At 43.8% G+C, this 10,827-nt stretch overlaps 1 protein-coding gene across 1 annotated transcript; it reads left to right on the top strand.

Moving 5' to 3' along the window:
* The first annotated feature begins 7,862 nt into the window (after positions 1–7,862).
* Positions 7,863–8,672, top strand: LOC130140119 (uncharacterized). Its single transcript, XM_056318665.1, has one exon. The coding sequence runs from the start codon at positions 7,863–7,865 to the stop codon at positions 8,670–8,672; it is 810 nt and encodes a 269-aa protein (XP_056174640.1).
* Positions 8,673–10,827: the final 2,155 nt, after the last annotated feature.

Below are 10,827 nucleotides of genomic sequence, written 5' to 3'. Positions count from 1 at the left end.
AAGTCTTTCAACAGGTTGTAATGTTGGCTTGGTCAATGGCTATTCAAAGGATAGGCATTCTGAGGCCAAGAAAAAGGATTTCGTCACAACTGACTTCGGGTCTACAAGTTAAGAACCTCAAGGATAAGACAAGATATTGTCGCATACACTTCTTTGAGTGATGACTTCTTGTCATAAAGTCATGTTTCTACTCTCAACATCCCAATCTGAAGAGTCTTTGGGGAGAGGTTGTATTGTTGGTATTGAGTAGGCTCAAAAGGCTCATTTATTTGAATTCAAGGTTTTTATGAAATTGGTGATCTTCTTGGCATCACCACCTATTCTTTTTTTGCTCATTAGGGATCTTTCTTTTATGAACATCAGAGTCCCCTAAAACATTCATTACAATCTCTTTTCTTTTGCTCATTCTCAATTGTTGTGATATATGATCTCTCATGATCTTGACTTTGCTTTGTCATGACTTTTTTTGTCATTTTGAGCTTTCTTTTGAACTCTCTTTTTCTTTCTCATTTTTCTCGGGCATTTGGCCTTGCTTTTACCAGGCATACTGCTTTTTCATGCCCCAGACTCTTTTGCCTTTGACCTTTTTGAGTTCTAAGGACTCTGTGTCATACCCTTTTATTTCTTATCTATTAAAGTGGATTATATGCTCATGCTCCAGTGTGAAGAGATGATTACCAATTTAGGGTTCTGAAATGAATATTCATGCTCAATTGGGCTTTGCCAAAGGTAATGTGTTTGGGTATAGGAAATAAAGTGCTCTTCTTCCTTTTGGGATGTCTTGAGCTTCTATATGATTTTATCTGAAGTTATCACGGAAAGATTGGTGCAAGAATATGCAATAAAATCTTTCTTGATCCTATTCTCCATAACTGTCAATCACAAACCTCCTGGTTTGCCCCAATGTGGGGTGGTTCTTAACAGGGTTGTTTTAGAAAAAACATCTCCACTATTTCGGCTCAAATTTGGTTTACAAGGGATAAGCATGTGTTTGGGATAGTGAAATGACTGCCATTCATCATTTCAATCCATGTAATCATTGCGAACATCCCATATTTCCTTCGAATGAGTTTTTCTCACTCACCTCTACATTTTGACTTTGAGTGTATAAGGGACGTGTGTGGATATGGCTTACCTTTTATCATTTGAAGGTCTTTCCATTCGATTTGATCCAAACTTTTTCTATGAAATCTTTCAAAGCCTTTTGTCAAATTATCCCTTTTAGGGAATTTTGATGCTTAGTGCATTTTCAAAGAAAGCGTGTTTCAAAACTTTTGATTGAAATATTTCTGAGGTATTTTCTTTTCAAAACAATCTGTTTTGTTTTGTTCAGCCTTAGTGTTATTCCGCTTGGAGAACAAAAAGTTCATTTTTTCTCTTAAAAAGACAACTTCTTTAGTATAAGTCCTCACGATTTAGGGATACTTATCTGATCAACTTACCAAGATCCCTCTTGTTTGCATGTTTTTGCTTTGGTTCCATTGGGGATTCTTCTTTTGCTGCTCCCTTTTCTTTGTTTCCCTGGGGATGATAAAAAGGAAAGCACATTAGAGGATATCAATGGAAAATAGAATTGGAAGTGATACTTTCCTCTATTATTTGATAACTCCATTGGGGATTCTGAAATCACCAACTGGTTCGGATTCTTTTGCTTTCTTCTGCAAAACAGATAAACATGTTCATGAAATGCATGGTATGCATGATATGCATGATATTGTACATGTTCTAAAGTAACCCAAATCTCTTCTTCAATGTTCGTCTTCATTTCATGGGTAGAAAATCTTGACAGCATCTGCATTTATAGGATAGGCCAATTCTGTTCCTGCCATATCTACAAGAATCAATGCTTCTCCAAGAAGAACTTTCTTGACAATGTATGGACCCTCATAATTCGGAGTGAATTTACCACGAGGATCTGAATTGTTAAAGATGACTTTCTTCACTCCTAAATCCTCTGTTTTGAAATTCCTCGGTTTCACTTTTCGATTAAAGGATTTAGCCACTCTTCTCTAATAGGCTTGTCCATGGCATATAGCTCTTAATCTCTTTTCATCGATCTTGTTGAGTTGTTCATATCTTTGTTGAATCCACTCAACTTCTGAAAGCTTCAACTGGGATAGTATCCTTAATGAAGGAATTTCTACTTCAACAGGTAGCACTGCTTCCATTCCGTAAATCAAGGAAAATGGGGTTGTCCAGTTGATGTTCGAATTGAAGTTCGGTATGCCATCAGAGCATACGATAACCTTTCGTGCCAATCACAATAATTTTCGGCTATCTTGACCAGTATCTTCTTGATATTCTTATTTGCCGCTTCAACTGCTCCATTCATTTGTGGGCAATATGGAGATGAGTTCAGATGTCGGGTGTGGAAGTGTTCGAATAAATCATCTACAATCTTGTTGTTTAGATTTGAGTCATTGTCCGTAATTATTGCTTCTGGAACTCCATACCTAATAATGATGTCCCGCCTGATGAATCTTGCAACATTCTCGGCAGTAACATTCGTGTAGGAGTTTGCTTCAATCCATTTAGTGAAATAGTCAATAGCGACCAGGATAAACCGGTGCCCATTTGAAGCCTTGGGGTTGATTGGACCAATCATATCAATGCCCTACATTGAAAATGGCCATGACTCGAACATTTGATGTAACTCATTTGGCGGTGCATTAATTTTGTCTCCATAAACTTGACATTGATGGCAACATCTCACGTGTTGGATGCAATCTGATTCCATTATCATCCAATAATATCCCAATCTCATAATCTTTCGGGCTAGAAGATGTCCATTCATGTGCGGTCCACATTCACCCTCGTGAATTTCTTTCATGATCTGTTCAGCTTTTGTAGCATCCACACATCTTAGTAGGGTTGAATCAAATGATTTCTTAAAAAGGATTTGACCACTGAGGAAGAATTTGTTGGCTATCTTCCTTATAAACCTCATGTCACCTGGTTGGCTTTCTTCAGGAAATTCTCCCGATTGAAGATATATTTTGATGTCATGATACCATGGTTTATTGTCAAATTCTGCCTGAACCATCATGCAATGAGTTGGTTGTTCAAGAATATTGATTCTCAATGGTTTTATATCCATACCATCTTCAGCTTGTAGTAAGGATGACAAAGTTGCAAGAGCATTTGCAAAATGATTCTGAGTTCTTGGGAGATAATCGAATGTTACTTCTTCGAAACTTTCTATCATCTCTTTTAAGTATCTGTGATAAGGAATTAGCTTGGCATCTCGAGTTTGCCATTCACCAGTTGTTTGCAATATGATGAGCATAGAATCTCCATATACTTGCAACCTTTTTACCTTCATTGAAAGGGCTAATTGTAAGCCAAGAATGCATGCTTCGTATTCAGCGACGTTATTGGTGCATGGAAATACCAATTTTGCAGATACCGAATAGTGTTGGCCTTCCGGGGATATCAGTACTGCCCTAGTTCCTAATCCAGATAAGTTGGTTGCACCATCAAAATACATGATCCATCTATCATCGACCAGTGTCCATATATGATCATCAAGTTGTTCTTCAGGACTGGCAATATTCTGCGAATTTTCTGCCAACATGTCTGCTATTACTCATCCTTTGACTGACTTTTTGGGATGAACTTCTGATGTCTAATTCAGATAACAAGACTTGCCACTTTGCCAATTTCTCGACCAAGAAGGATTTCTCGAGAAGGTACTTGATCGGATCATTCTCAGTCACTAGCAAAATTTGGTGATTAAGGGTGTATTGTCTTAGTCTGTGTAATACCCAAATCAATGCAGTGCATGTTTTCTCGATTACTGGGTAATTCACTTATGATATTGTGAACTTCTTGCTCAAGTAATAAATGGCTTGTTCTTTACCATCATTTGGTCTTCTTTGTACAAGCACCGCTCCTAACGACTCATAGTAAATCGTCAAATATAAGATCATCGAAACTCCAGCAATTAGTGGTACCAACACTAGTGGGCATACCAGATATTCTTTGATCTTGTCAAAGGCTTGTTGACATTCCGCATCCCACTTTACTTTGGCATTTTTCTTTAATAGTTTGAAGAATGGTTTAGCAGTCTCAGAAAGCTGATATATGAAACAGGCAATGTAATTTAATCGCTCCAACAGGCTTCTCACTTCTTTTACTGTAGAAGGAGTTTTAAGTCATATATTGCCTTGATCTTGGAAGGATTTATTTCGATGCCCCTGCTACTGACCACAAATCCTATCAGTTTGTTAAATTTTGCCCCAAATAAACATTTGTTGGGGTTCAATCGCAACTTGTACTTTCTAAGTCTTTCGAACAATCTGCAAAGCACCTCAACATAATCTTCTCCTTGTTTGGATTTTGCAATCATGTTGTGACATCCTCAAATTCGACCCTATTCGGAATGTAATGAAATGATGATTTTAATCGATGCACTATTAGTAATTCTCGCTCTGAATTGATCACTCATGAGAGACTAACCGATTGGGAAAGGCTGTTAGGGAATTAAGTATGCACGACCTGAGAACTCGATCAGGGAGTGACAATTCGACCATAAGGATTGACGAGGGACAATTTTGAGCCATTATAGATCGATCAAGGGATGGTTATAGAACGATTCGCCAATAGCATACAATCGGATCGCGGGTGATTCCGCTTGACCATTGTATGTATTGCGAACGATCCTAAACCCTTTGACTGATGATCGCGTACTTCGGAACTAGCGATTGATCCCTCGCAATTACATAACAATCAAGATCATCCATGGTTCGAGAAAACTTAAACGTGGTTTGATACCGAATCAACCACGAGTCGAATACGCGTAACTCCTAAAAGCCACCCGTTAGTTTGAGATATACTAAAGTCGCAATTGATTGATTTTTACCACGAATTAGAATTCGAATTTGGATGTCGAATCTTCGAGGATTTCAAAACTAAATTATTGGACACCGCCTCATCGATTTGCTCGAAATTCTCGGAAAAGGATTTAACGGGCCGAGAATTTGAGCCCACGAGGAAGTGGGCCGGATGAAGGCACATTGGGCCTCAAGCCCAATGTGATTCGGCCACATGGGCCCAAGGCAAACCCAAGTGGCCCAATTTAGCCCATCGAACCCAATTTCAAGCCCAATTGCAATTCAAGCCCAAGTTTGAGCCCATTAGCATTTTCAAGCCCATTCATAATCCGTTTGAGCCCAAATTTGATTATACGAGCCCGTATGAAATTCTAGCTCGTATACGCGTATAAGTATTTTTATACCTTGTGAAATTACCAAAATACCCTTCTAGCTTTTATGACAAAGAAACAAAGGCATTTAAGAGAGAGAAAACTTTTGTGCATTTTTGAATGATGAAAGACGACTTTGAAGGCTTGCATTAAATGAGAGAAATATCTCTCTTTTGTCTCTCTTTCCTCACTCTCTCTCTCATTTCACGTCCACCCCCTCCTCTCTCTTTTCTATCTCTCCATTTTCCTCTCGATTTTCACTCTTCTTCCCCCTTTTACTTGCTTTCTCGGCCAAACCAGCAGAATAGCCTTTGGGCTGCTGTTCTTGCTGCTTTACACCACCACTGAACCACCAGCAGCTCGCCGTGTTCTCCTGGAGCCGTACGCCGCCCGTTCAAGCCTTTTTCCGTCGCCGGTTCAAGGCCACCGAGCCAAAAACAGCCGCCCCAAGCTGCTGTCTAGCCGAAACCCAGTCGTCGTTGTCTTTCCATGTCGATTCTGAACCGTGCAAAGCGTAGCCCTCGCCACCGCTGACGCACCGGTGTCTCCGGAATTTTAATCGGGTGAGTTTTCGCACTAATCCTTTAATTAGTATGTTAAACTTGCTTAGGATGGATTAGTTTAAGTTAATTACGCTTAGTACTAATTGATTAGGGATTAGTGATAATCTATTGGATTAATTATATTATTATTTTATTAATTTTCGGGAATTAAATAATAATATTTTATTAATTTTCGGAATTAAAAGTATTATTATTTTATTAATATTTTTGTGAAAATTCCGAAATTAAATTGTGTTTATTTTAGGCTTAAATTGTGATGCATAAGCTAGAATTTGCCTTATATATTGGTTTGTATGCCAAATTGAATTGTTTGGTTATGGTGAAATATAGAATTACGCATTTTTAATTAATAAACCCTGAGGTGTCGGGTTTATTTGTTAAGTTTTATGTGAGAAATATGTTGTGGATACTTGAATATAGAAGCATGCCAAGTTTGGGAATTTATTGATATGTGCATAATCATGTGTGAATATTTTAGTACATTTTTATGTGTGGAAGTTGGGTATTTCAACATATTAGCATGGATTATGTTTGCATCGGCTATTGAAAATTATAATGATGGAACCTGAGTGTTGTTATGTGTGCATGATCACCTAAAGGTTCCTTTCGTGCCCGGTTATATCGGAAAACCGTATACCGGATGACCGCCAACCTAGGGTTTGGCCGTGGCCCTAACGGGTGTCCCCAATTTGGTAATTGGAAGCCGTCGCTGGTAGCAGGGGAGACGTAGTCATTCGCGAATCGGATTCGGAATGAACCCATTTATGGGATATGCCGTCATTGTGGTCGGGTGAGACGATGCCGTGCCCGACGGGGCGGGACGATGCCCGGTTATGTCGGAAGACCGCCAACCTGATGCGAATAACGCGGGTTGTGCCGTAGCCCCTGGTGTGGCAGTAGTAATTGGAATACGAGTGAAAAATTGTGGTAGCATTGCACTTGATTATGGAATGAAATTGTTAGGCACGGTATGGGACGGGCCGAAGCGGTTTCACTTTATAATCAGGACACATGTGAATGCATTGTGCTTGAGAAAATTGATGCATATTCTGATTGTATTATATACTTATTGCATTATTATGGCATACAGTGAATCATAACGTATAGGGCGTGTGCATGTGCCTGGGGCAAGGTAAGATTGCCTGTGATTGTATTGTGAAGTACCTGTATGTTCTATATTGAGTTGTCTGCCATCAATGTATCGTTGCATGGGTTAGGCACATCCGAGATGAGTTGACTTCCTAGTCGAGGCTTAGGTCGTGAACTCGCTGAGATTTATCTCATCCGTTATTGTTAACTACTTTTCAGGTCATCTGATATGAGTACACGTACCGTTCCTTGGGAACCGGCTTTTTGAGGGAGAACACTTTTTGAGGTTATCCTCGTAGATAGATGAGCTAGGTTAACCCGTACCTGTTCTGGTTGTAATCGGGAATGTCCGCGTGGCGGACTTGTAATATATTAACCCGATGTATTGCTGATGATGTTGGTTAAATTGAGGTGTGTTTTCCTGACTATCGCTGTTGTTGTGATTGGGAGTTTTTAATTTGCTTCCGCATGCGTTTAATAGTTAGTAATTCGATTGGGTCGGCGATGCATCCTAGGACGTCGCATTTATAACGACCTTGGTGGGATGTTAGCACGCTCGAGGGTCGGGGCGTGACATCCCCATTTAAGTGGTATCAGAGCATGGTTAGCTCGATCCAAGTTTGGTCGATACCTGGAGTGATAAGGTATGATGAGTTTTGGGATAGTTAGTTAAAAAAACGTCTTGTGCCCGTGCTTGATTACTCGATTTTATTGTTAGAAGCGGGTTGTTCATGACTTCTATTTCCTTGTTGGAATTGGAAAATAGATTTCTGTGAGAATCCTGCGAGATGAGCAATCCTGAGCAAAGGAATCCTAGGAGAAGGGCAGCTCTAAATCAAATTGGTACTGGAGAAAGGGCTCAAGAGGATCCCAGGTTAGACAGGATTATGCAAGCCCTAAAGACTTTGGTGGGGTAGCGAGCTCAAGGCCAAGCTGCAGCTGCTACTGTTCCTACCGCTGCACCTGTTGATGTCCCGTTAGCTGGGATCGGGATTGGGGATCGACCAATGCACAAGCTGGTCGAACAATTTATGAAGCTAAAGCCGCCGAAGTTCTCTGGCATAGGTGATCCAGAAGCAGCAACTCTCTGGGTTAGAGAATTGGAAAAAGGTTTCGCCTTACTCAGGTGTTCTGAAGAAGAAAAGGTGACGTTAGCGGTTTACCAGCTGCAGGGTAACGCTAGCACTTGGTGGGAAGCCACTCAGAGAAGAGTCTTTCCTGAAGGTACAGTTCCAGGGTGGAATGCCTTAGTGGAAGCGTTTAACGGGAAATACTTCTCAGACTGCACAAGAGAGCGGAAGATGGCTGAGTTCCAACAACTTCGTCAGAATCATCTGTCAGTTGATCAGTACGAGACGAGGTTCGCCGAGCTATCAGAGTATGCCCCGAGATTAGTCGAAGAACCGATCGACAGAGCAAGAAGATTCCGGGATGGTCTGAAACCGGAAATCAAGGATCAACTAGTGCCCTTGAACCTGAAGAATTATGATGAACTGTATGAACGGGCTCAGCTGATTGAGAGGAACATGGTAGAACGTACAGCCGCATCTGGATCGCGATTTGTACCTAATCAGGATAATTGTCGGTTCGGGAAGGGACAGATGACTGGAGGAAGGTATCCTATTCCACCGAACAAGATGAGTGGCACTGGGAAACAGGCATACAACTCCAATGCCGCGTGTCGATTTTGTGGGAAAAGGCATGGGAACGGCCCTTGCCCAAACAAGACCCTGACAGTGACGTGCTTTAACTGCGGCCAACAAGGCCATTATTCGAGAAATTGTCCTCGTCAGAGGATGCCATCTCAACAAACTTGAGCGGGGCAACATGTGACATCCCGAATTTCGGCCCATTTTTGGGTTTTATAAAACGCGTAATTTGTCAGTGTGCTTATAGTAAAATCTCGCCCGGGAACTGATCACTCCCGGTTATCATTTTAAATTAGAGATTTCGCTAGAATCGCACTCGATCAAATCTGGCCGTTATTTAGACCTCGAACTTGGCAGTCGATTTTCGGGAGTTTCAGGACGAAATAAATTGGACGGTGTCAATATTATCGTAGCCAGCGTTGAGATTGTCAGGAATAATGGAAAAATGGGAGTTTTTGAACGGGTGCGAATTTGGACTAGTAGACCTCCCTCGCTATAGTTTGATTTAATTGATTTGGCCTTTGTCCCTTATTATATTCGAGGTTTAATTTGGACCGATAAATCGTTGTCAGTTTTTATTATGGGCCGTTTAATCGCATTATTTATATGATTGAACATTTAAATTTTTCTCTCTCTCTCTTTCTCTCTCCTCTCTCTCTCCTGCCCGCGCACGCACTCCCCCCATTATCACGTCTGTCCTGCTCTCTCTCTCTCTCCCTCTCTCTCCCTTTCTCTCTCTTTCCCTCTCTCTTCCCTCTCTGGTCGCCGGACGCGCACGTTTTTCTCCCCTGCTTGCGTCCCATCTGCCCATACCCATGCAGACCAACTCCCCCTGACACCCCTCTCTCCTCTCTCCTCCTTTTCTCTCTTCTTCTTCTTCTTCTTCGGGGCGTCTGGTTCTGGTTCGTTTTCTGCTCGAGCCCGCCGGACGCCGCACGATCGCCGACCGAGCTCGTCGTCCGTCCCGCCGCCTCACCGTCCGCCGGCCACCGCCCCAACCGACTGCTCTCTCTTTCTCTCTGTCCTCCGCCCCAACTCACGGCCCGAGCTTGCCGTTCGTCCCACCGCCGCGAGCTCGGCTCGCCGGCCGCCAAGAGCTCGCCGCCGCCTTCTTGCCCGGCGGCAGCACCGGCCCGCCCCGGCCGGGAGCCCCGCCACCCCCTGCTTCTTTCTCTCTCTCTCTGTCTCTCACCGTCGCCCCAGCCCAACCGAGCCGCACGTTGCCGTCGCCCGGCCCAGGCCCGGCTCGCGACCAGCGCCTGTAGCTCGCCCGGTCGCTCGGCCCGCTTGCCGGCCGGCCACATCGCCCGGCAACCGCCGCGCCAGTGCCGCCTCTGTCGCCGCCGTCGCCCGGCCGCCGCCGTCTTCGCCCTCGGCCGTGCTGCAGCGGCCAACCAGCCCAGTCAAATCCGGCCCGTGGCAAGGCGCACGGGCCACGCGACCAACCACTGCCCCGGCCATGAGCCCGAGCCCGTTGCCAGCGCGTCCCGGCCGTTTGCCCGCGCCCGTGCCCGCGCCGTGCCCGTGCCCAGCCGTGACCGAGAATTTTGCCCGTGGCCGAGCCCGTGGCCGAGCCCCGCGCCCGTCGCGCCCTCGGCCGTGCCGAGACACCGCCGTTCCGACCGGGCCATTTCGGGCCATAGCCGATTTTTCCCGGGCCAAAAACCTAGTAAGTGACTTCCTAAACCCTACCTAGTACTTTGGGTATTTTAGACTTGTTTAGGATGTGATTAGTATCGGGTTAGGAATTAATTTAGGTGTGGGCTAATTAGATTGAGGGTGCCCAATTTGTGAAATATTGTGGTGATAATTGTGTGGCTAATTTAGTGATTGACTGAGGTAAATAGCATGACTGAATTGTCGTGGCGTCGTGGGTGAATTGGAATCAATTGAATGTGTTGACTTGAATGTCGGGTCGGTGGGCCGATGTGGGGAGCATGAATTGAGTTGACTGATGTGGCGTGCTAGATTGACATTGGTGAAAGGGTGGTGATTGAAATTGATTTATATGACTAAGAGCATAGTGAATTTTGTATTGTGGTGCATGTGCATGAGAAGAGCCCGGCTTGATCTGAGGGCTGACCTGTGGGGTGTTGACCCGGGTCGTGTGAAAGTTTGTTTGTGAAAGGTCCTGTGGGGTGTTGACCCGGGACAGAGCCCGGATTGATCGGAGGGCGACCATGTGGGTGTTGACCCGGGTCGTGTGAAAGTTTGTTTGTGAAAGGTCCGTGGGGTGTTGACCGGGACAGAGCCCGGATTGATCGGAGGGCTGACCTGTGGGGTGTTGACCCGGGTCGTGTGAAAGTTTGTTTGTGAAAGGTCC

This window comes from Syzygium oleosum, unplaced genomic scaffold (genome assembly GCF_021117445.2).
Source record: "Syzygium oleosum isolate NSW1041296 unplaced genomic scaffold, Sole_v2.1 Sole_v2.16, whole genome shotgun sequence".
Lineage (NCBI taxonomy): Eukaryota > Viridiplantae > Streptophyta > Magnoliopsida > Myrtales > Myrtaceae > Syzygium > Syzygium oleosum.
The sequence above is the reverse complement of the archived record's forward strand: the minus strand, read 5'-3'. Positions and strand labels throughout refer to the sequence as shown.